Source organism: Bicyclus anynana, chromosome 4 (genome assembly GCF_947172395.1).
Source record: "Bicyclus anynana chromosome 4, ilBicAnyn1.1, whole genome shotgun sequence".
Lineage (NCBI taxonomy): Eukaryota > Metazoa > Arthropoda > Insecta > Lepidoptera > Nymphalidae > Bicyclus > Bicyclus anynana.
In genome coordinates this window covers 17,961,260-17,989,023 of record NC_069086.1, presented here as the reverse complement: position 1 = coordinate 17,989,023, position 27,764 = coordinate 17,961,260, and the positions used below count along the sequence as shown (strand labels likewise).

The 27,764-nt window shown below is 35.2% G+C and overlaps 2 protein-coding genes across 2 annotated transcripts in view; both read right to left on the bottom strand.

Annotated features, from left to right (window-relative positions):
- The window catches only part of LOC112055538 (innexin inx1), a 48,267-nt gene extending 36,047 nt beyond the window's left edge, over positions 1-12,220 (bottom strand). The window contains exon 1 of the mRNA XM_024095709.2: positions 11,837-12,220. The gene's annotated coding sequence lies outside the window, so the exon portion shown is untranslated. The remainder of the gene's footprint in view (positions 1-11,836) is intronic.
- Positions 12,221-18,095: 5,875 nt separating this feature from the next.
- LOC112055539 (innexin inx7) lies at positions 18,096-27,330 on the bottom strand. The gene is made up of 8 exons (XM_024095710.2): positions 27,116-27,330; positions 24,051-24,338; positions 23,294-23,471; positions 22,364-22,511; positions 21,461-21,650; positions 20,581-20,731; positions 19,816-20,005; positions 18,096-18,381 (listed from the first exon to the last, which is right to left on the bottom strand). Exons 2-8 carry the CDS (start codon positions 24,288-24,290, stop codon positions 18,207-18,209), a joined length of 1,272 nt encoding a protein of 423 aa, XP_023951478.2. The 5' UTR covers positions 24,291-24,338; positions 27,116-27,330; the 3' UTR covers positions 18,096-18,206.
- Positions 27,331-27,764: the final 434 nt, after the last annotated feature.

Here is a 27,764-nt window from a genome sequence, read left to right as displayed (position 1 = left end):
CATGGAACTTTGCAACTTGATTGTACCAGAAGTTCTCGAAACGTCTCAATAAAAACCTCATTCTCTAAAAGTAGAGAATGAGGTTTCAATTGAAAAGTTCTTCTTCACAGTAACTTCTCAGAATATACAGAGAAAGGCAAATAAATAACTGGGGTGTGATTCATCTATATCACAGTCGTCGATTTAATATTCGCCTATTTATTTGTATAAGTTTTATTAAAATTTGAACTTAGTTTCTATGGGATGCCAAAAATAAAATGTCACTAACAACGAAGTTGCCATGGAAATGAGCAATGACATATCGCTGTAACTTACAGAATGCAGGCTGATGTCTATATTAGTGCTACGTCGTGAACGGTCAATTTACATGTGCCGATTTCATGTTAGCGTAGCCTTACTTTAAATGGAACTTCAATTTGTTTGTTATTTAACACAATTTATGATTGGATAGTAATTTGAAATCAAAACTAGGACACAATTTATAAACCTCAGATAAATAAATAGCTTCAACCAATATTAGAAGCTATTTTTCAATATTTTTAACATCATAATGATGCACATGTAGGGGTGGTTACATAACAATCGTAACTCGACTTAGTCTATTCTCTTTGGGAGGGTAAGAATATTACATTTTCACTTGCAGTGAAGCTTCGTACCCATCAGCGTTCATAAATAAACAAGTGTCTCAAGTGGCACATAGTTGTAAAGCAAATCAAGAAACGAAAGAAGAAAGAAAGTTCAAGAAACCAGTAATGTATTTAGCCATTAGGATTTAGTCCTAGTTCTAAAATGAAATTATTATTTAGGTTACCGATTAGGTTTTGTAACTACAAAACCCAATCGCTATTTCTTTAATCGTATACGGTTCAACGTCTTCTTATCGTTCAGGTGATTTGCACACAATTTAAATGAAATCAAACCTGCAACCGCGAAATAACGATGTTGATAAGAAGCCTGTTACATAATACAACTTTACATTAATTTGCAGATTTAATCTAAATATGAGGAATTTTCTTAATTGAGGTTGGTATTTCTGTTGCAGTTACTTTATACTGTTTTAATAAATACTGCAACTACTTAAATAATCAACGATGTTAGGCAAAGCTTATAAAATAACTTATGCGATTTAAATATTTATTAAAATTTCACAATTTTTGATCTTAATAACCCGATAAAAGTCTGTAAACTTCTGCATAACACTCAGCTGAAGTATGTAACTTGAATGATCAAATACTCAAGTTACTCGAGTATGAAGACAAACACTCGTGGAATGGTTGTTAGCGGCGTTACGGTGCTTTAGCGTATCATTGCAGTTGTGCAAACAACTTGCTCAATAGCCGATTGTTTGTAACCACTGCTTTATCTACAAGTGTAGTCAGGACTCGCGCACTCTGCGTATTTGTATGAAATTGCGTTTAATAGACCACATCCCTTCAACACTACTCCACATAAGTGTAGCTTAACAACTGATAATGCGTTATCTTAACTTACATATATCATTCACATACATGCACATACGACGTGCCGCGGTTTCGTTCGCATTGTTCCCGTTCCTGTGGGAATACGCGGATAAAATATAGCTTGAGACACTTACAAATAAAGTGGCTTTCTAAAAGTAAAAAAAAAAATTAAATCGATTCAGTAGGTCTAGCGGCTACTCCCTACAACTTCACAAGCTTTAACTCTTTATAATAATAATATAAATAAGCAAGAATTCCTCATACAGGTAATTATCAAAGATTGGTGTCAAATAGGCACCATTAATAGGCACCATAAATATCTATGTAAGATGAAAGAGTTAACGTTTCTAATATAAGAACCAACAAAGACCATCATAAAAGCATTAACATACATAATACATTAGAAAAATGTCGTCATTTCAAATAATGAGACAATTCCAACAAAAGAAACAAAGAAAAAATCACAGCGATGAGAAACATAATGACAACAGTTTTAAACACAAAGATGGTTGTTCAAACACTTAAATCTAGAAATTAAACATCCAAAATGTCACAATACTTATATCTTTGTATGATTGTTTTGCAAACGTTTCTTCCATTCATCCAATTAAGACAAAACTTTCAGGATCCTCATAGATTTAATAAAAATATTTGAATTTTAAAACAAAAAGTTGGTATTTTTGTTTTGCACAGTAAACTCTGAATTCTTCGAATTCTTAAAGATTTCTAGGTAGTCGGTAAAACATATTTAATGTTACTGATAAAGTACAGCAGGAGCTGATGATGTAAAAGCACAAGTGACAAATAGAAGATCACTTGATGAAAATACGAACGGTTTACATATGGACAGACAAAGTAATAAGGTGTTGATATGCACTGAACAGCACCGAACCGAAAACAAATGATTACGGGCGACGAAAACGTGTCAACAGTGCGTATAACTGGATCTTATGTAGGCTAAGTAAAAAGTTGCGTTTAATAAATTCAACTATGGCGCGTCTGACGGAGAGGCGTATTAGAATTTTACTTATTTAATGTTATTGGCAATTTTATAAAAGCTAAAAGTTTGTCAGCTCATACTCATATTACAGGTGAATGCGATAGGCAACTATCGAGTATGGTGGATGTGGGGAAGTCCGTCCAAGTTTCAATTACATGTTCAAATTTAAATTGTACTTCAAGAAGGCTTAGTTTAATAAATTTTTAGAAGTCAAGTATATTTGTAGTAAATTCTTGACCATTCCGGAATGCAGATTCTACTATGAGCTAACAAGAAACACAGAAGTAGGATTTGGGTTACATTGCATGGTTATTGTGATGGTTGCATGGCAGTGAAATTAACAGACCTTTGCTCTTTTATTTTTAGATAAAGTAGACCATCAGCCTGTTTAGTCATTGTCTTTTCAGAGTCCATCAGATAACTGTCTAAGTAAATGCTACGAGAGTAAACTGTTGTAAAAAATGGATTTTTTTAAATGTAATCTTAGTGAGCACAGCTTAATAAATCCCATTTTGGTACACAAAAAGTAATTCATTCCTAAAGCTAAAGATCAAAAAACAACACATTTCGCTACGGTAACAGATTTCCAAGCTACAGTTGTTTTCAAATAATTGAATTGGATGAAGAAATTTACATTTCGTTACACTAAGAATTTCTAAGTTTTTGTTGGAGCAGAAAAATTAGGTTTATCCGTCCACCGTTACCAATAGATACAATTTCCAAAAAGAATGTACCACAAAGCAACACTTCAATGGGTTTACGTAATCGATAATTCGTGAAAGTCGATCCCATAAGTTTCGTTAAAAAACATCTCTTACGAAAAAAATTGTATTTCTTACGATCTTTAAGGTTACATAGCTCAATATTAATGTAATAGTACGAAGTATTGCGTAAGCGAAAGTAATTAAAACTTTTTAAACTGTGACCTTAATCAGAGAAAACTGCCTTGGTAAGAATAATAGAACAAAGGAAAAACAACTAAACAACTACTAATGACGTTAAGGTCGTTGACATAATAAACATTGTAAGGGATAAAAATATTGTAAACGTGTATATGACTAATGTCGAAATAGACGGCATCTATTTCCTATGATAACAATTAATTAATACGGTCTGCTACAGATCAGCTGTTTTCCTCAACAAAAAGGTTCCAAATGGCTGTTTCCTCGTTTGTAGAACAATCTGACGCACACGAGGTCAATAGAACTGAACTAAGTACATAACTGTGTTATAAAAATACATTTATGACCCGGAAAAAAACGTTAATGATTTAGCTATTGTGTCAATGAATTAATTTCCATTAATAAAAGGCAGCGGTGTGGTGTTTGGCATTGAGACTTAGTTTAATTTGACAGTAACTAATGTCAAATTGAGATTGTTTTATACATGTAAACATTAGTTATATTCTATTTAATTAGGAAGTTACAGTGCATTTTAAAATCACTTAATTACACCGAAATAAATACTACCACAGAAAAAGGAAAAACCTTCTAAAATCTGATTTATGACTTTTTTTTTTAAAGAAGGAAAATGTTTAAAATAATGAATATTTTGAATTCTCAACAACTCTATGGTTAAAACTTCTATTGACTAACTGACCGAGTGTACAATTCAAAAGAGAATTTTGTTGTAAATAAAGATTTATTCACTAAACATATTAAACAATTTAACAAACTGAATTGTATTAAGTGTATTAAACAATTTAACAAAAATATGTCGTGTAACACATAGGCACTTCTATATATTAGAGAGAGTACAAAATACTAATGTGGATTTACATATCAACTATCCTGTAATAGGTTCGACAGTTAAAATATTATGATTGATCAAATGAGCAAACTGAAAAAATGATACTAAAAGTATAGATGCACTTGCATACACTATCGCCCTAAATTGTACGAGAAACGAAACGCTTTCAGTAATTAATCTTAAATCGATTAGAGATTAGGCAAAGATTGCCTTTTAATTGATTTGCAATTAAATTATATAACTGCAAATCGATTAGTAGATTTATCTTCCAAGACATTGTGCTCTAAAATATTAAAGGCTCGTTCCAAAACCGATCTAAAAATTCCTATGGTAACCATACGACTTTATGCAGACCGTGGTACAACAATTTTACCATATTCACCGAAGATACTTTGAGTCCAGCCGAACTTCTGAAAGTATTTCTAATTTAGTTACCTAAGGTATACCTACCAAAAGAGTAATTAAAGCTTGGCAAATTCGATGGTCCACGCAGGCTGGGAGGGGTAGCAATGACCAGCGCACACGTCTGCACACCCGCGCACTACTTTTCCCTCGTTGCCCGTTATCATGGGAGTGTCACCAACAAACTTGCCAAGCTATAGTATGTGTACGTTCAATATGACAGCTGGCCTAAGCACTGGATGACAGTTGTATTTTGTATCGTAGTATGTAGATGATATTTTGTCAATTGACTTGTTGTTTATTTGAACAGATCGGTAATAAAGACCAAGATAGGAAAAGGCCGGCAGGCTTGAACAAATACTTGACACTGCGAAAAACACATTAGAATACAGTGTTCAATTCGTCTTCATTGCAACTAGCTAGAGCGCTGCATCATGTAATCTTCCGTGCCCTCTAGAAAACGGCACAATGCTCGTGGCCAGTGCAGCAGAGGGCGCCCCAAATTGGCCACTTGTCGTGTCACTCCCAATTGCCATTCACCAATCGGCCGCGGGGAATGATAAACCATTTATTTGTGTTGCTCGATACGACATAGCACAAGAATTGAGCTTGGCAAGTCAGTGAGAGAAAAATTTTAATACCACATGGTGAATATATAAGCCACGGTTATATATTGATACGAAAACTTAACCTTAAGACGAGAGGTGATAAAACTTGTATGTATGTGGCTTATTGTTGTACCAACACTCAACAGATGCTTCTCGCTATATTACTTCGTCATCAACCCATATTCGGCTCACTGCTGAGCTCGAGTCTCCTCTCAGAATGAGAGGGGTTAGGCCAATAGTCCACCACGCTGGCCCAATGCGGATTGGCAGACTTCACACACGCAGAGAATGAATATAATTCTCTGGTATGCAGGTTTCCTCACGATGTTTTCCTTCACCGATTGAGACACGTGATATGTAATTTCTTAAAATGCACACAACTGAAAAGTTGGAGGTGCATGCCCTGAACCGGATTCGAACCCACACCCTCCGGAATCGGAGGCAGATGTCACATCCACTGGGCTATCACTGCTCTTACTACTATATTACTTACAAACAAACAATCAAATCTTACCTCTAGAATCTTACCTCTAGTGTTTTAAGGCCGACTCATTTTTAACAGAGATATCCATACACCATTTTTTTCTGGCCAATATGGCCGTATGTTACATAAATTGTGTACTAATATTTTGCCGAATATAATAAACCTGACAAAGAGGTAAGTCGTTTTGAAAAACAATAAATCTGAATCGTGCGGTTTACCGCAACATGAATAACATTGACCATCACAGACATCCACAAAATATTGTCCTGTTACATTACGTATTTACAGGAAAAATAAGTCTGGTACCTACTCTGCAAAGTGTAGTGATGCAACATTTTCAAAAATTAGTAGTAGTAGTATTGTACGAAAAATACTGAGTACATTTGGTTACTCTATTATGTCTTAGGGCATGTCTGAAAATGCAACTAATTTAACGATACATATTGTTGTACGTTACTCTTAGCAATCTGATTCAGAAAATAATATTGGTAAGGCCGATGGAGTGGGACGATTTGTAATTTTGTAACAAGATGAGGAACTAAAATTCCTAAGTATCAATAATAACATGAACGTATCGTTAAGGTTAGTGCCATTCACCTTAAAAGGCCGTAAAGACTACTTTAGTATATTAGTCGAGTACGAACGATTTTTGGGCGGTAAATTCATAAATTGTTATGTTCGTACTTGACTAAAATACTAAAGTAGTTCGAACTAGGCATAACATGACGCAATTTGTATGGATAAGCTTATTATAATAGAAGTAATAATAGTTGTATTGTAGTTCTTACTTCTAGTGAAATATTTTTACATCTTCCTAGACGGCGTTGTGGCGCAGTGGTGGTGGATTTACAAGTCGGAGGACCCGGATTTTATCCCCGGCTGACCGATTGAGGTTTTCTTAATTGGTCTTTGCTATTGGGAGGCTTCGGCCGTTAACTGACAAATACGTATCACCAAACGATTTAGCGTTCCGGTACGATGTCGTGTAGAAACCATAAGGGGTGTGGATTTTCATTCTCCTTCTGACAAATTAGCCCGCTTACATCTTAGATTGCATCATCACTTAGGTACCAACAGGTGAGATTGTAGTTCAAAAGAAGAAAGGAAAAATTAAAATAATGATCATTCAAAATCACGAAAAACAGACTTTGATTTTTCAAACGTGCTTGTTTGGATTTTCCTTAACTTAAGAGATCCTTTGGAGTATTTTTCTGTTTTATTAGTCAACCGCAGGCTGACCGCATGACTAGCTAAAGACGCAAGAATCGTACCAACACTGAAAATGCAGATGACGTTAGCAGAAAACTAGCTCCACTGATTTGAAACACGATGTTTATTGAACGCCGAATCTATGGTTATAAAGACAAAGTTTTTAAAAATCATCAATCAAAAAGATTTTATGATTTTCTTAATGATTCTGAATATAAACTATTTTCCAAAAAACGTTATAATCCAATTTTGATACAACTATAGCATTCAGGTTAATTTTTAACAACCAGTAGATATGAATTTTTCCTCCGATTGGGGTATAATTAATAGTAATTCGAATCCATTCCGGGCACGCACCCCCGACCTTTCAGTTATGTGCATTTAAATTAAATATCACGTATCTCGAACGGTGAAGGAGAACATCTTAAAGAAACCATACCTGAGAATTTTCTTAATTCTCTACGTGTGTGAAGTCTGCTAATCCACATTGGACCAGCGTGGTGGGCTATTAGCCTAACCCTTCTCATTCTGAGAGGACACTCGTGCTCAACAATGAGCCGAATATGGGTTGATAATGATGATGATGTCTGAGTTTACACCCACCACGCAGCTTCAAAGCGGGTTAACGGGCTTGACTAATACTAAAATAATTACTTTCATTATTTTATAAGTGTTATCAAATAATTAACGTGTGTTTATAAATAGAGCAATGCTCACTATTAGACAAAGGCGTATGGTCATATATAAACAATGCTCACATTTTGTTTATAAACTTGTTTGTCATACTTCGTGTGTGCAGCAAACATGATAATCTGTATGTTTGCAATGGCTTTAAACAAGCAATGTATCACATAATTATTATATTTATCAAAGTTCCTTCGCGAAAGCTCTACAACTATACACACCTATTGACAGATTTTCATATTATCACCTGATAGTAAGTGATGATGCAAGATAAGATGGAATCGGGATAACTTGTTAGGAGGAGGATGAAATCCACACCCCTTTCGGTTTCTACACGACATCGTACCGGAACGCTAAATCGCTTGGCGGTACGTCTTTGTCGGTAGGGTGGTAACTAGCCACGGCCAAAGCCTTCCACCAGCCAAAATTGATGCCTGGCTCTACAAGGGCCGGTGCATACCTATGCAGCGATTAGCTTCAGAGAAACGACGTTTGTGACTGGTATTAAGGATGGATTTTCATCCTACTCCTATCAAGTTAACCCGCTTACATCTTAGATTGCATCATCACTTACCAATGGGTCAGATTGTAGTCAAGGGCTAACTTGTAAAGAATAAAAATAAAGGTACAACTCAATACTACGTACAATATCACAAAATTCCCATCTCCGGGCAAAGAAAATTTACTAAGAATTTCTTGGAAAAAAAACAGTAACTGGTAATATCAAAGCCACATAGGCTAACCACTAAACAAACGAGGTAGTTTTAAATTAAGTACAATTATTTATATTTTAGGTGTGCGGTATCTAGTTAAACATAGATCCGTGCACCGGAGCCTTACATTGATAATGCTAAAGATAATAATTATTGACATAAACGTCAGGACAAAACGGGTCTCCTCTCGGCCAAGGCGAGCGACAATCGGGTGCAGTTATATCGTGTTTCAAGTACAACTCATCGGTTAAGCTTCGCTAAGCTTAGCTTAGCTTACGAAATATGCCGCAATATTCATTTTAAGTAAACTAAACTCGTACTAATATTATAAAGAGGAAAGATTTGATTGTATAGGCTCCGAAACTACTGAACCTATTTGAAAAGTTCTTTGACTGTTGGGAAGTTACACTATCCCCAAGTGCTATATTTTATCCTCGTATTCCTACGGGAACGGGAACCACGCGGGTGAAATCCCGCGGCGTTTGCTATCATTGATAAACCAAGCAGATGGACTGGACAAGTAGGTTGAAAGTCTTTTGGTATTTTACAGAATATATTTCGGAGAGTGTGTGTGCAAGAGCTATTTGAGCTCGTACCACCGTCACCATTTTACCATAGCACCTGATGGTAAGTGATGATGCAATCTAAGATGGAAGGCGGCTAAGTTGTTAAGAGTTAGATGAAAATCTACACCCCTTTCGGTTTTTAAACGACATCATACCGGAACCGTAAATCACTTGGCGGTACGTCTTTGCCGGTAGGGTGGTAACTAACTGGACCTGGACCAATTAAGGAAACCTCAATCAGCCCAGCCGGGGATCGAACCCAGGACCTCCGTCTTGTAAATCCACAACGCATACCACTGCGCCACGGAGGCCGTCAAATTTTTCACATATACAATTTTTAAATTGAATTGACAGTAGCTAGGAAGAACTAGAATAATGTTCCAAATATAATTACGGACTGCAATATATCAATAAAGATTTAAAAAAAACCATCCAAATCAGAGAGCATACCATTTAGTGCATTCCACTCTTAACACATTCCATTAACATCTGATCCCCAATATCTATGAATGCGGGAATAGCAAACGGTCCTATCTATGGTGGCTATAATAAATCAAGTGAGACCGCCCTAGCTTGTGTACCATTAAAGGTGATTAAAGCGAGAGCAGGATGAACCAAATTACACGGTCCGCTCGTGGTACGGCGGTACCACAAAAATGCGGTCCGTGACCTAATGCATGGTACGCACGTGCGACGCAGCGCATCGGTATTTCATCACGCAATACCAGGGTTAATATGCATTGTTTTTTTTCCTATTGCATTACTTAGTAAATTGTTGTTTATGGGGAAAAACAAATCCTAAATAATTTTGGTTTCCTTATGTCATCATCATCACATCAGCCGATGGACATCCTCAGCTAGATATAGGCATTGTATTATCAGTGTGTGTTAACATTCTACCAGTCCAGTTTTTTGAGGACCCACCATATAGAGGAATGGAAATTAGACCCACCATACTGCTCCAATGAGGGTTGGCGGGCGTAGGATGATGATGTTTCTATATTTCTATTATATCATATGGTAATAATAAGACGGACCAACAGCTTCTCAACTCTCTACTACAACTAGAATGCTCTACATTTCATAGCCCCACCCAAATCAAACCCAGGACCTCATATTCTCATACCACATAGGCTAACCTCTACCTGCCCAGCTACGAACCTAGCCCAGCGCTGCTTGTAACCACTATCCTGTGTTTTAAGACCAATACTGGGCTTCACAGCTACAGCCACTAATACAAGATTTCTCCTTAACTGCATAGTTTCAATATTATATTTTAAACTTTTTTAGTTCTATCCATAATTAAAGAACAATAATAATTTAAGTGCACAATTTATAGAATATAGAAAATCATTTTAATGTAATGATATTTATGGTCTAATTTTCTTAATAATGGTTTGTGATGATGCAATTTGCAACACAAATGCATACCATATTATTATTGTATGTTACAGTTTTTAATAAATCCTTGTTTGAAGATCTTAAATTTTCTAGATTTATTCTTAATCTTAAGTTAATGACTATTATTTCATAAAAGAAAGTGATCAGTTACATCATGACTAACTCCACAACAGCTGAACACATCCAGATGAATTTAGACAAAGGGATAGATTGTACTCTTGAATAGCATATAGGCAACAACATATTATATTGTATCTATGGTCCATAGACTCCATGATCACTGTCTATCGCTCGGCTCATGAATTTGGCTAACTTTTGTGTGCCCTTATAAATAAAAATAAGTGCAGTTCACAGTATATATCACTGCATATAGGGTACTTTAAATTCCAATATACCCTGAAGAACAAGACTAAGTGTGGAAACAGCAGGGATAATTTACTTAAATATAAAAAAACTGTACAAAGCCATGCATGATTGTCTTATTGGTTATAATATTTATTGTAAAACCTGAAACTTTGACAGCCATGCTTCTAGCACAGCTTAATATGGTAGGAATAAAAAGGGTGTGGGCTAAAAGTTTTTATAAAATTATAAATGTTTGGGTTTTTTTATTGAATTACAAGTTGGCCCTTGACTGTGATCTCACCTGATATTACATGACGATGGAGTTTAAGATGTAAGCAGGCTAACTTGGATGTGGTACCAGTCTGTTCTAACCATATCTCTAACGGTTTCTATGTGGCATCCAGGCATCCTAACAGAATGCGAAATCACTTGGCAGTATGTCTTTGCGTGGTAACTAGGAACTTTCAAGTTCTCGCTTTGTTAGTATTTTATAATTAAGTGAACAAGTATATTTTCCATATCTTTTAAATATGACCAATATTCCATGAGAGTGGTTACAACAAAAGTCCAACGGTCAGGGCTAAAATCATGGAGCAACTGCAGCTTATACAAATAATGCTTCCAGCACATTTTATTACTACTATTCTCATTTATTTTTATATTTTCATATTGTTAAAGGTGTATAAATTATTCACAGCAATTCAGCTTTGTGCTTACACTTAAAGCACATTTTTATTCTTTTTTTTAGCTTAATCTTATAATCAGTAGATACTGAGTTTAGACTCTTAGCTCATTCTAAATAGTATCACACTACCATTTTAAATATCTAATACATTGTTTCATATCTTCAGATCTAGACCCAGTCCATAGGTACAAATAGTTATCAACATCAGAATTATTAACAAAAAATAAAAAAAAAATAGGGAACTAAGTAGGTAATATATTTTAAAATAATTAAGACATACATAATAAATTGGACAATTTTAAAACATTTCAGATAAGTACCTACTTAATTAGTTTTTTCACACAACACAGTAGCGGAAGTATGCGTTTTAATATAATTCCAAATTATTATTTACGTAAGGACATTTTTAACTGAAGTCTTCGATACAGTTATTTATGTATTCACAATGCGTAATATTATTCATTAATTTCTTAGCAAACTAAAAGTATTATTTTTAAAAGTGATGTTTAGTAAATAAGTATTTAACTCACCAGTTCGTTGAGTATTGTTATATTTGTAAATTTTCTTATCCAGTAAACCTAATTCTTCATTTGTTTTGCCACTCAGTCCGAACATAAGCAAGTCAAATTTCGAAATACAAATTCATACTTTAATTCCTCGCTTCTGAGTTCATGATTAATTATTGTCGGTAGTTATTTTACTACCAATATCGTTTAACTTAACGCAATTCATTATATCACACATAAAACGTAAGTTTCGAAAGCAAAATAAAATAAACCAGACACACGGCCGATCCGCACTCGTAAAAATTTATTTTGTTTTCCAAATCCAATGTGACAGATTGCATTTACAAATGCCAGTCTTTGTGGGCCTTCACATTATCTAACAAGCGCGACAGTGACGGCGTTTATTTCCTTATTACGTCACACAATGTTAGACAAAGATGACACTATTTACCAAAGCTCTAACTATTAACAATGGCGCGCAGCCACCATCTTGTTTCCTATGTTGCCACTCTAAAAAAATATGTAATGCGTTCCTGTTAACGTAGTATTATAATCACAATTATTTACAAAATCATTTTTCATTATAAAACACAAATGTAAGCAACATGAATACCTAAAATTAAGTCATATAACAGTCTACTGGTATTATTTTGATACAATATTCTTGTATTATTAACTGAAACTTGAAATAGAGATAATAATAATATATACCTAGGTTCATATTATTAATAAGATTCATATTATGAAATGCACAAAATCAATAGTAAGTACTAGCACTTTATTCTTAACTAATTATTTAATGCATCTATCTATCTATCACTGGCTATCTAACACTGAAAGATTTTTTCAAATTGGACCAGTAGTTCTTGAAATTAGCGCGTTCAACCAGACAAACAAATGAACTCTTCAGCTTTTTAATGCTATTAAAGATTCGCTTGAGATTTTTGTACTTTTTGTTAATATACATAACACAAGTTTCTTTATGTGAAAACTATTCAATGTCAATTTATTTCTCAGACTATTTACATAATTTATTTATGGCTGGAAAATAAAAGCTATTATTGTAAAATTGGTAATAATATTATCATAATGTGTACAACATAGTCATTTTAACAACTACCCACTGATTTCAAAGAATGTTTTAAATTATAACCATGGAACGGTTTTTTTATGACAAGCTGTTTGGTTCCGATAGGTGACGCTATTGTCGCGATTTAAAAATTCTTGAGAATTTAATGCAATGAAAAATAGATTAACAATAAAAATAGCGTGGGTATTTAGATATATTTAAATCTTTTTAGGTCATGTATATAGTTGTCAAGTGCACTTGCCGTTTACACGACTATAGCTTATGCAAGTTGCGAGTGAGCCGGGCGCGCATGGGCTGTTTATACTGTAAATGCTCTTCTATGCGTTGTGTCTGTGTGCTCGCCACAGAACCAGTCGCGCTACCTGTGCGGCCAAAATTCCAGGTATTGGCCTTTGCTGCGGGACGCTATGCACAGTGTTAAATTATAATATTATTTTATAATATTCGGTTTCAGTTTCTAATAAGTATCGTATAGTTCACCAATCTCAGAGGGATACTAAAAATATAACTATTACTTTTATTTTTTGTATCTCTCTGAGATTTCTATTTTTATAGTAATAGTTGACACAATAATTTAAGGTGGACCACAACTTATAGGTATAAAAATATCACTTATAACAACCTGAGATAACAACCAAAACTTTGTAGGACTAAGGATACGTAATTTGTACCACACTGCACTTCCCTGCCCCGGTTAGGCGAAGGTATTAAACGTGGAATTTAACCAGCAACCATACACTTCAGATTAAAAAACTACAATGAAGCGTCTCGGTGAAAATAAGCATTGCAGTAGTACTTTCCTGGACAAAGAACTATATAATGCCTTGCCGACAATAATATCAAGACTCTCAAAGAATCTCTAAGAGACTCGGTTGTTTCCTCCAATATTTTAGAAGGTACTAAGATTAGCCCACAGGCAGAGCAGCTGCGTTCGCCTAAACACCGATAAAGACTCCAACCAGAATTGTTAAATAAAATGTATTTTTCATTTCTCATACTCGGAAAGTAGTGTTGTTTTGATCTGAGTATTGGGTTGAAAATGCTGCTTCCCTCCATATGGCAGGGAATAACTCATACAAATTACTTCCCCCATAAGGGCCGTAATGAACTTTAAAATTAGAACTGCTGTCATCAGCTGTAAAGAGATTTGTGTTTTTTTTATTTGTCCCCAACTAAATTCGAGGACAGGCAAAGATCACTGACCATACAGCCTGCCAACGTCAATGAAGTTCTTGAGTATGTAATAAAAAGCAATTATAAAAAAAATGCTACGGCCATCTGAATTTCTAAACTTAGCGCAAACTTCTTAATCGGAATAAGCCGCAACAATAACGTGTTGAGTTCGGTAAATAAAATTTGAATAGTCAACATAAATTGGCGGGATACTAATCTGTTACATAACAGTGACGGAATTAAGAAAAAACGAAATTAATTATTTCGTTTCGACGGAATTAATGACAATTAATTTTTAATATTATATATATAGTATTTAATATTAAAAAAAAACTAAACAGAATTTCGTCTAAAGTTATATTTGTTTCCGAATGACCATTTGCCGTCTCATTTCTTTTCGCGCTTTCTCTCTTTCTCTCTCCCCCAAGACGGTGGATTAAACAAGACGTTTCTAAGGTGCAGAGTGCTATCTGAAGTTTCATTTTAAAAACCATATAAATGTGAACTAGTAATTTTATCTTGCAAAGTGAATTCTATAACATTTATTTATATTAGAAACGAGATTTTATCGTAATTCATTCACCTTGGAGAGAGCTGCCTAACGGAGAGTAGCCACAACTCTTGAATTGAACGACTGCTTTACCGACGTTCCAAGGGCGGGCCAAATAAATAGACAATAATTATAACTCCCCGTAATCGAAATGAAATTTCCTCATATTCGAAATGAAAAGTAGAGTGTTTAACACGAGTAAAAGAATCAATATATTATTACTATTAGCCGCCCTCGCAACGCTCGTGCGTCTAAATACCACGGGAATTGATTCTTTCCACCCTCGGTTAACAATCTACTATTTTCCATGTTACAAATTTTCAATAGTGACGATCAATAATAATATAAAGCTGATGTTATATTTTCAAATCAATCAATCAATCAAATGCCCATATCATAAATTTGCGCAATTATTACTGAAATATATTGCAAGTTTTATCCTTTATTGAAAACAGATAAAAAAAAACACAAAATCACCCATTTTACAAAATAGGTCAGAGCGTCCCGAAGCATTCGACCCGGGTCAACAGTCGCTAGTAAACCTGTGTGATGTGGTCTGTAGAGGAATGAATTATCACTGCACGTGTTGTGAGACTTCAAGCTGTTGAGATCTTTATTGAACTGGCCTTGTTAGTGCCGGGTTCGATTCCCAGTTCGGATAAATGTTTCACGAGTAGGAGGGCTCAATGTGATGTTGTCACCGGGGATAGTAGTATGTCCTGGGTTCGGTACCCGGTTTAGTTATTTTTAAGTCTTTTTGTATAAATAATAATACTACCAAGCTGTAATATGTGCAACGTTGTATTTTATTGTCTTGCGCATAAAACGTTTATTAGGTACTTACTTTTCTTTTAACATTATTGTAAGGAAAATCAATGTCAATTAGTAGGTACCTAATATAAATTGGTATACCTAGTAAACATAGGTACCTACGAGTAGCAATTTAATAAATTATTTAATGTATTTTGTGTTTATTTTTGATAATTTATGTTTTAATTGGATTTGATGAAATTAATGTTTATTACCTTCCTTAATAATTCGCATGCCGTAGTTTTCGTCCTGCTCGCTAACTGTGGCCCTCATAAAAAGACTCAAAGACATTCAGCAGGAGCGAGCTATGCTTGGGGTCTCTCTGCGTGATCGAATTATAAATGAGGAGGTCCGCACCGCAGAAGTCGCGAAGCTGAAGTGGCAATGTGCAGGCCACATAAGTCGAAGAACCGATGGACATCAGGGTCCCAAGGTGCTCGACCCCGCACCGGAAAGCGCAGTGTTGATAGACCTCCTACTAGGTGGACTGAGGGCATCAAGCGGGTTGCAGGGAGCCGCTGGATGCTCGCGGCTCGAGACCGTTTGGAAGTCCATGGCCTATGTCCAGCAGTGGACGTATAATCTAAGGATACCTACTCACCGTCATTAGTATTGTCAATATTGAAAATTATTGTTACTTTATAAATTCTTGTTTGGCTGGTGGGAGGCTTTGGCCGTGGCTAGTTACCACCCTACCGGCAAAGACGTACCGCCAAGCGATTTAGCGTTCCGGTACGATGCCGTGTAGAAACCGGAAGGAGTGTGGATTTTCATCCTCCTCCTAATAAGTTAGCCCGCTTCCATCTTAGATTGCATCATCACTTACCATCAGGTTGATTGTAGTCAAGGGCCAACTTGTATAATACTTGTATAATGTATAATTGATGAAAGGAAAGAGGTAAGGATAAATTAAATAAAATACTAGACAGTAAGAAAAATACTTATATTAGATTTATTCACCTAACGTAAGCGTCAATTTGTGGAAGTATATTATGAATAATGAATAATTGATTTATTTTCGCCCGTCCAACAATAAGTGGCCAAGAATAGTAAGGACCTGGATTCGATTCCTGGGTCAGGTTTCGTAACGTTACGTTTACTACGTCTATTGAAAAAAACAACACGATTAAATTATGAAATCTAAATTCAAATCCATTTTATCAGATTCATGAAACAGAATGCATGACAAATCTTTGTCTCCTAACCAGATAATTTCGATAGATGTACCATGTTGCTTTTCCAAAACGCAGAACCAAAATAGGTAGATAATCGTTCCAATTATCACAATTGGTGGTTCATCAGTAACACTTCGCTAATCTATAAATCGACTCGTCAATTATATACGCAGACCCACATAAAGTTCCTTACGAGTCTATTTATTTAACAAATAAAGTAAATAATTGGCTGTATCCATTCTATATGGATGTATAATTGTTTGCGTACACACCTACATCTCTTAATTAACTGGAGAGGTATTGCTTACATAATGTCATTGTCTTTTTCTCTAAAAGATAAAATTAAACGTATCTAACTACCATAGGCGTATGTAGCAGGTGGGCCGGGTGGGCCGTGCCCACCCTAGGATGGACCTGTGCCCACCCTAGAATGGACCTGTGCCCACCGTATGATTCTGGGCTACCAATATGGAATTCTATTATGATACTAATAATAGACTTGATTTCGGGGGCCTAGCCCTCCCTAGGAAATAATCCTAGATATGCCAATGCTAACTACTAAAAATCCTGTCCAATATCATATGGAAAGTATAAAAATCTGAGTCTGCAATAAAAAGCTGCACGTTTTATATTTTCTAAGGTTTTCCAATAAAATTTCAAAAGGAACAATTAAAAAAATGGATTTTCTGATCCGATTATAATATTCGATACTTAGATGTAAAACAATTTTTTACAATACACATAAATAAAATTTACCAGTCTACCTATTAATATAATTAATAAACTCTCATGTTCATATAAAAAAGTATATTAAATTCGTTTCAATTGAGTCATATTTGAAATTTGCTTGAATTACAGATTTAAATATCTAGATATTATTAGAGTATTTTTTCTTGCACTAAATATTAGGTCCCATATGGTACCTACACCTAAGGGAAATTGTAAAATAAGTGCATTACAAAATAATCTAGACTGTTATTATTAAATGTCGCAGTATAAACTATTAACAATTGAGCATAGCATAAAGAAATGAAATACTTATAGTTAAATTAACTCTAATTTGTAGCAAGATTGCCATCACAGATTAAGAATAAATTTATTTTTAGCTCACTAGGTCAGAAAAGCTTTTAGGTATGTATCGCTAAATCATCGCGCAAGATTTAATTTTATCCACTAATGTGGAAAGTGATTTGAAATCACTTTTCATAATAGTGACGAAATTTAGAATTTCTTTTCTTGCAGATTTTCTGGCAATAATTACAATAAATGATATGTGTTAGGTAGTCACGGCTGCACATTAATTTTCATTTTATGCGATTGAATCGATCGCTACGCTAAGGATTCAATTTTGAAACTAGTTCAACTCAAGAGCACGTACAATTGTACATGAGTGCAGTGCAGTGTAGAATCCTTCAACATAATATATTAATAAATATCACAATTATTGTCTTCTTAGGTTAAGCTTAAACTTCATGTTCGATACTGAGGAAGGTCTATTAATACTGGCCTTAGAATCCTTCGCTGCTCCGGTATTCAATACGCGAGCTTAACAATCCTTTTGCAGCCTATCTTAACAAATAACTATTTCCTTGTACTTCATGAAAACTTATCTTTGGCAAGATCGTCCTTTGATCCTTTCAGTGGTAGTGTTTCGTCATCGTAGTCGATTTTTCCCAATAGTATCGGCTCGGCACCTTTCTCATCGTTATCTTTCTCACCGTACGGCACTTCTCGCTTTTGTAACTCTTCAGCAAGATGTTCGAATAGTTGCCTGTGAACGATATTGTAATATCAACCACGTTGAATGCTAAAAGTACCAACTAATAACGAACAATGGACCATTACGAATATTGTAATACATAAGTTTTTGAGTAAGTATCAGATACAATATGACTTAAATCAACAGTTTTGAAAAATAAGAGACGCTTGTATTTTCAAATGAAAAATTAGCTTAACTTGCAATAAAAATAAATCTATGATTATATACTTGTAATTATTCAAATTGAATTTCTAAGACAGTTATGCCCAAACTAGTTCTCCGTTCACGTTATTTTTTTATGCACATCTCATGATAAGGTTATCAAATCAAATTTAGTCTTTGCGTAACAAAAATGATTGTTTAAACGAAGAACATCTATAAATATAGATACACTAGCGGACGCCCGCGACTTCGTCCGCGTGAATTTCGATGTCAACTTTACTACTATCCTACCCCTACCCTACCACTTCCCTATCCTACCCGTACCTCTACCCTACCACTACCCTACCCCTACACTACCCTTACGCTTCCCTACCCGTACCCTACCCTACCCTGTAACTTCCCTATCTTACTCCTACCCTTAGCAAAATCGGTCCAGTCCTTCGAGAGTAGTGGTATGACCAAGAGAAATAGAGACTTCTATGCTAATAATATAAAGAGGTAAAGTTCGTGTGGTTGTAGGAGGTAATCTCTGGATCTACTGGACCAATTTGGAAAATTGTTTTACCAATAGAAAGCTACGTTATTTGCGAGTGTCATAGGCTATGTTTGATCCCCATATTCACACGGGAACAGGAACTACGTAAATGAAAGCGCCGACCGTCATATGGCGGAATTTCTGCGTCTTTTAGAAATTTTGTATTATCTCCGAAACTATTTAAGTAATTAACATACTGTAAAGGGCAAATCTTATCTCCATAATATCTTTGTGATTATAAAATAATTTATTTTAATAAGGATTAAAGTTTAGTTGTATAAATAATGACGTAAACCTAAGTATATAAAATTAATAATTTTTAAAACACAAAAGGTACTATATCTGCTAATATATAGAAGATAGATATATGGTGTTGCGGACTTTTTTGTAGAACTTTTATAGATACATAAAGTCTCCATACATTAATTTCAATTTTACACAATAGTTAAGGCAGCGCATGCGAATAAGTCTGTTTAAGAGGATTTTCAGTCCGACCAGTATGACAAAAACTGTGATAACTCGGCTAATATATATGATATCAATATAAAATATAGCCTATAGCACTCCCCGATAATGTAACATTCTACTGGTGAAAGAATTTTTAAAATCGGACCAGTAGTTCCGAAGATTACCCCATTTCAAAAATGTGACAAACTTACAAACTTACAAACTTTACCTCTTTATAATATTAGTATAGAAGTATAGATTAGTATAGATTATAATATTAGTATAGATAAAATTATACTCACTGAAACACGATTCCCTTCATGTTTTTCGCGAGATAGTAAAGGAAGAGCCAGTCACCAAACTGACATCCGTTGACGACTTGAATCACATTGTAAGGACTAAACTTCCTATGCGATGCATGTCGGAACATGAGCTCATTGAATTTCAGTGAGCGACGGTACATGAAGAATGACAGGAATCTCCAAACAACAGCTGAAAAAAATAATTAATTTAATTGTTTCGCAGCCATGATTTGGCAAATATAAATAAAAGTCTAAAAAGCATTAGTCGAGAAAAAGATATTATAAGATCATATAAGAAATATATATGAAGTTAGGTTAATTATTTCACTTATAACTCATGAATGAAAGAATGGGTAATAATGAAACTTGCTACAGCAATAGATATACTCTGTAATAGCGTATTGGCTAGTTTTATCCTTATATTCCAAGAACGGGATCAGCGCAAGAGAAAACATGATAACAAAAATATAACTAACTTTTATACAAATATTTATACTAAAGAACCATTCAATTACAGAGAGACTATTATCCTATGTGCGTTGTAACATTGTGCGTATGACAATTGCTTGTATGGCGTTAATCATACGTACGATTATCTTGAGTCGCGGAAAACTTTCAAGAGTGAAACGACTTGTCACCCGCATGCTACATCGCAAGAACTATAAGAAATATTTTGCTCTTTTTGATGAATTCTAAGCAGATATAGCTGTAGAGATAATTTGAATTGGATAACCCAAACTTTAATCTACATAATAAGAATATTACCAAGAACGGATAAGATGAAGAGGAACAGGAACCAGAACCACAGCACGACGTAGATCTTCTCGTTGATGATGTTGAGAGCCATCACGCAGAGAGCGTCGTGCTGCTGGATGGAACCACTCGGACCGAATTTGTGGAAGGTGCACTTTGTGACCTGAAAAAACAAAATTTTCAAAATTTCACGTTGTAACCTAAAATACATAGAGAGAACTAAAAAATCAGACAATACGAACTGACTAGCAGACGCCTTTGACTAAGTCTTTGTGGGAACTTTAAATCATGACGTCTTTATTTATAATCAACAGATACAAATGCAGTTTGATCTACTTTATAACCCCCATAATTCTATACAAAATATCACCCCTTTTAACTCCACAAAATATGATAATCATATTTGTATTTGAAGAAACAAACATTACCAAGTTTCTCCTACCATTATTACCATGTAAGTAATAAAGGTGTTATTTCCAAAAATTCTTTTCCATTTCTAGCTACTTAGCCGTGCGTTGATGAAACACTTAGACAGTTAAGTAAGTACTTATAAGTATTATACTTACGTTAAAAGTAGTTTTAACTGCTTTAGTGAAATTTAAAGAAATGCTTTTACTAAAACTAACCTTGTTAACGTGGCAATGGGCGGGGCACATAGTTCGAAGAGCCGATGTACGTTGGGATCCCAAAGTGCTGGAATGGCGAACCCACACTAGTAAGCGCAGTGTTGGTAGACCCCCCACCAGGTGGACTAATGACATCAAGCGAGTCGCAGGGATTCGCTGGATGCAGGTGGCTCAGTATCGTGATGTTTGGAAGTCCCTACAAAAGGCCTATGTCCTGCAGTGGACGTCCATCGGCTGATATGATAAAAATAATGATAAAAACTAACCTTAGGAAATATTCTCTCAAGAGGATCAGCAATATACTGCCACTTTTTAAATTCGAGCACATTCGGCCCCAGGTCCATGAAAGCACCATTGAGGAATATATCTATCATCCATATCTGGAACATTAGATGTACGAGGTTCGCTATCTCCATCAGAACCAGCCACGTTGACCAGGTCCTTGTGATTCGTAACCTAATCAAAAAAAATCTATCAGATTAAAGTAATCCTTCTACTCTTGTAACTAATGAAATGCAAATATTTGATTGAATAGACGCAGATATGACATCGCTCGATCTCATGTTGGCTCGTGCCGATGCTAGGGCGCTTGTTTCCGAAAAGAGTAGGGAGTTAGAGAGGAGTGGCGTTCGGTTGGCGGGAACGACTTGCGATTTAAGGCGCTCGTCGTACGGTCGTCTTCAAATGCTCGTGGCGTTCGAGCCGTCCACATTTCTTGTTGTGTAATTCTTTATGGGCTCATGATTTACTTGGGATAGGCGGGGCGAGTGACTTGAGCGGAAAAATGTTTTGAAAGTAGACTTGTTTTAATATGAAACAAGCAAGTAGTACAAGGCCTGTGGCACGTGGCACGTCGTTTCTCTTTCTACAAACGCTAACGCTTCAAAAATTAGAATAATCTATGGGAATGACAGATACGATCGACAACTTGATCACGTGACCAATCGATAGCAAATGTCATTCCTATACATTTATGAATTTTCGTAGCGTTTGCGATCGTAGAAAGAGAATCAATGTGATACTTGCCTACAGGCCCTGTTTACACAGCAATAGAGTAAGTAAACAGTAGAGTGAAGTAAGTGAAACTTACCTAAACAAAAGATTATCAGTACCAAATAAACATACAGATTAAAATATATAAACAAATCAAATATAAACAAAAAACATACCTGAGTATGATATCTTTCTTAATGATATCAATTCGGCTATCTAAAGTTGATTTTGATGGCACCGTATTAGCTCCTACTTTCATGTCTTCTTCAGCTAACGCCAAACCGGCAAATTGCAAGCCATCGATGAGTGCCTTAATTCTACCACCTATAACATATAGACACATATATTATTGCTAAAGAAGGGATGATATTCGATATCACATTTTTTAAGCATCAAGAAAGCCAAAATAATATATTTTTCTTTATCCTGTTTCTTAATAGTGATATTTTACAATTCAGTTAAACTTATATTTTGTACATGTTACATGCGCAGAGTAATTAATTTAATTTAATTAATTTAATTTGTATTATTGAAGTTATTATATATAAGTTAAAATATCGTTTAAATTTTTAACATCTTAACTATCTTTATCGGTGTAGTAAGGTGTATACTTTACAGATGCGTATTTGTCAGTGAGTTGACAGACAGTGCGTTGGTGTGAAGCTGAAGGAAGAAAAACTTTCCGTTTAAATAAAGAGTGTTCCGTACTTAATGGATAAAACGCTATTAAAAAAAAATAAAACATTATTTATAAAAATAATGTGAACATTTTCAATTTATTCCTCAATGTTAAACAAAAATCAGATTTAAAAAATAATAATTACTTACAGCAGCATTAAAAAAGGGATTCACACAAAAAATTGAAAAATCCGAAAACCAAATATAACTTGGTCACCCTAGGGAATTTTCGAAAACTATTCAAATCAGTATTTTATCTACCATTTACGTTTTATTCATTAATTACGGAACAGCCTGTATACGCACATACGAGTTGTCTGTAATGTCATCGCTTCATCGAAAGCTAAACGGACGTCCTGGATAAGATTGACTATACCAACAAAGAAATACAAAGCATAGCAATGATTTGTCCATCAGCATTTCCTCACCTTCCTTCTTCTTCCATACATAATGTGGCATGTAGAAGCACACAGACTGTATGAACAGTACGAAAGGTACCCACTGATAATACGTGTGGTGCAAAGTTTGATCTGTCGACAGCGCAGGTCCCACGCCAGGGTGGGGTAGGAACCCTGTTTCTAGAAGACTCTCATTGTAGTGTCGAACCTAAAACCAATATAATGTAAATAAAGTTCAATAGTGGTGTATACTCATAATACAATCTATACAAATATAATAAAGAGGAAAGATTTGATTGCATGTTTGTTTCTTTGCATTGTATAGGATCTGTACACCTACCATCAACTATAATAGCGACTCAACTGCAGACCTAAACTGAACTGCTTCGGTTTTTCGTACCACGGAGTCCTATATCCGACCAATTGACGCTGTTGAGCAAAAATAACCTAAACTAATCCGCTAACTTGATTGATTGATTGATTGATCCGCTAACGGAATCCATTCATTCGGTTTCTCGTACTATGAAGTCATCTTGTAACCTAAACTGAATCCAATATAGGCACCGAAGTTGAATAGCGTCGAATTTGGATCGCTAGGTTAAAGATGATCAAACTACTGAACCGATTTGAAAAAAAAATCACTGTTGGGAAGCTAAGTGCATTGTCTCCGAGTGGTTATATTTTATCCCCATATTCCTACGGGAACGGGAACCACGCGGGTAGAACAAAAGGTTTAATCTAAGAATACTGTTGAAAATTCCACAGTATCTATAAATTGTCTACTTACTATAGTAAAAGTAGCCATAAAGAAGCAGTAAGTCTGTATAACATGATCAGGGACTCCCTGGTCAGAAATACATTTGATGTGCTCTCCGAAGTATTCCCTGGCGCAGACCAGGATGACGCAGGCCAGGAGTAAGGTCACCGTAGCCTTGTAGTGCAGTTTGAAGACGATGTTGTCGATCCTTGGCTTGGAGAAGTTGAACCGCATGCGCGGGGTCAACGTGTTCAACGAAGCTACCAACATTTTGGGTTATTTAGTTATCTTGACATGAATCTTCTTTTCCTTTTCCACCTGAAATTATTATTATTTTTTATTTAAATTAATGTTATCGCCGCGTTGCAACGACTTACGGTACGGACGGCTTCAGTGTGCTCGTTGCGTTCGAGCCGTCCACATCTCTTGTTGTGTAATTCTTTATGGGTTATTTGGAATAGGCGGGGAGAGTGACTTGAGTGGCAAAGGGGGAGGGGAGTGTTTGTTAATAGTCAAAGGATCCTTTAACCCTACACACATCGTTCACAAGTGCGTGACTCCATTCTCGGCCACTCAGGGTTTATTGGTAACATTCTTAGTGGGAATTGTTAGACCTGACAGACTTTCATTCAATAATTGTGTTTTGCAGACAACCGCTTCTGATGTGATACCCCTTATTAAATTAAATGTAATTTGTTTACTTAACCGCGCTAATCTCAGCAACTACCTACCGATACGATTTAAAAAAAAATCAGTATTAGATGGCTCATCTATCGAGGAAGGCTATATGCTATTATCCCCGTATTCCTACGGGAACAAAAACCACACGGGTGAAACCGCGTGGTGTCAGCTAGTAATAAATAGTTATTCATACCCTCGTAAAATGGTGGCTAGGATACTGGCTGCTTGTGAAAGTCTTCAACATAATTTTATACTAATAGTTTATGAATCAAACATGGCACAACTAAACACTCAAACGCTTCATACAAATCCGCAGACGATATTAGATAATCAGAATTTAGTTGGTCGTATAAAAATGCAAGACAAAGACTATACCACAATGCAAAGGTTGCATTTTGAAACATGATACCGCCCACGATTTTGCAAAAGACAATAATATTTATATAACAAAGCGGACTAAAAGTTTATTACAAAGTCAGCCACATATTATTTAGACATGTAAGGCAAAGAATATACAACCATACGGATAGGTCCACTAGCTATCACTTATCTGTTAGTGCAGAGAATTCAATTTAGTGTTGCAGAGATTTGCGGATCCGCATTAGAGTTATGCTCAAATATGTTGAATTCTCTATTGAAATTAATATCATCCGATGAAATTATGTTTCCATTACCGTTTGCAATCTATTCTACAATTTACGATCTTACGATAGTATCGCTTACTGTAATTTGAAGCTCATATGTCGATTTGTACCTACCCCATTTTTTATTCTTTACAAGTTAGTCGTTGACTACAATCTCACCTGATGGTAAGTGATGATGCAATCGTATATAGAAGCGGCCTAACTTGTTAGGAGGATGAAAATCCACACCTCTATCGGTTTATATCGTACTAGAACACATAATCGCTTGGCGATACGTCTTTGTCGGTAGGGTGGTAACTAACCACGGCCAAAGCCTCCCACCAGCCAGACCTGGACCAATTAAGAAAATCTCAGTCGGCCTAGCTGGGGATCGAACCCAGGACCTCCATCTTGTAAGTCCACTGTGTATACCATTGCGCCACGGAGGCTGTTGATGCTGGTCCTGACGGATTTTTTTAAAAACCTTTAGAGGAAAATGGATCATTACGTGTCTTTTGGTTCGACCGTGGAACGTTACAACCGCACCAGCTAACCCTTATCGCCAAGCAATATGAACTTTATGTTATATTCAAGTAATTCAAGTATTCAACCTATCTCGATAGCTCTAAATGTGATCGTACGTATTGTCCTAGTATATGGTAACCTTCCATTAATCATAATCCTCAATTATTCTGTCATCAATTCAATGAAATTTATTTCGCCATTTCCTACTTTATTAACGTATGTATTTGTATAAGATTACGTAAAACACATTTCTATTTGCGTAGGTATTAAAAGAGATTGCATAAAATATGAGAGATGTATTGGTTTTGTATTGATAGATATTTCATAACTTTAATCTATACATTTCATTCGCAACTATCTAAGTTGTGCCATTTCTATTTTCAGTTATCTCCAATATGATGCATTTTTCTACGTATTTCCTGAGTGACTGATTCTGGTATGACTACACGTATATGTATTGCTTAATTTAGCATAAATAGATTACCAGTTCGATTCCCATTAGTGAAGGTAAACATTTGCAAGTAGAATTCTAAACCTTACTTCAACACAAATTCTTAAAATTATAGATTGCATGCTTTGAACTTTCTTAGTAAGGTAGATAGATACTTACTAAGTTTAGTTACTTTATTAGTTATAATAGTGGACGGAATAAGAATATGACTCACCTAATAATCAGTGAAAAATCCTATAAACAATGCAACAAGTAGGGCTTAGAACACCTTTATTGCGCTGCTTCATACAGTTCAACTTAAGGCATAGGCTAAACCTCATTTGCCTGTACAACAACCATACTAGCGAATCAATAAAACAAGCATATTCCGGAAGTCCTCAGTCCTCAGAATTCTGATTTTAAATAACATAAAAACATGATTTAAAAAAAAATATTATCAAAATCGGAGCTGTTACTGAGGAATCTAAGGAAATTCCTCTATTGATTGGACTATAGCCATTAGAATACTGCTTATCGGCAGATATAAGCCCTCATTGGCACGAGAGTTTTAAGTATATATGTTTACACGATAGCGTTTTTTCGAGCAGTGTTGCATTTTCAATTTTGGGCGTTGGAAAATAGACTTTTATTTTTTAACGTCCGATAAAAAAAAACATCGTGCAAATGAGCCCTAGGACTATAGTAAAGCCAGACGAAAAAGGTCTACTAGTACTACTAGCACTACTACTAAGTATTAACACTAGCACTACCACATGAAACATATGTACAAGTACTAAGTACTACTATGTCCTACAAAAACACGGTTATCCACTTACCTCTTAAACACCTATTTCTTAAGCCTTCAATCCTTATCACCAACACTTATCACAGAAACCTAAAATAAAACAAAAGCAACGAACGTGCACCTCACTCTTCTGCCAGCTGGAGTGTGTCAGTGATATCATTTGATAGTGATAAGATATCACGGTGATATGATAAACTATCACAATTCGACGGTTCCATTTTTTTATTGATATACGTAGCCGGTTGATGGAATGATGTGTTTAGGCAATTTTAATTTGCCATTATCTTTATTCATCGATGTTTTATTCATCGGTGAGATGAATGAATTGTTAAGAAATGATGCAGTAAAATCAAATTATTTCAAGTACAGTAAAAGCTCATTATTCGCGGGGGATACGTTTTCTAACTATGTCGCAAATACAGAAACTGTGAATATGGAATGGTATTTTATATGGGATTCTATGGGATACATTCTTGGGTGACAAACTAAAAAACGACGACGAAGCGAAAGCTAATCTATGACTCCAAATATTATATATTTTATTAAGTTATTTAATTAATAAATATATAATATGTTATAATAACTATTTAAATTACATATAATAGTTATAGGAAGTTCACGTTATGGTAGGTAACACTTTGTCGGTCTCAGATATTTGATCATGTAAATTGACATGACTT

Bases quoted from the DNA above. Each gene is read 5' to 3' on its own strand.
- LOC112055539 (XM_024095710.2), bottom strand. From the start codon at position 24,290: ATGTTGGTAGCTTCGTTGAACACGTTGACCCCGCGCATGCGGTTCAAC. The intron at 21,651-22,363 runs GTATGTTTTTTG...TTTTTTGATTAG, and splicing joins AAGAAAGATATCATACTCAG to GTTACGAATCACAAGGACCT. The intron at 18,382-19,815 runs GTGAGTATAATT...TATCGTTCACAG, and splicing joins ATGAAGGGAATCGTGTTTCA to GCAACTATTCGAACATCTTG.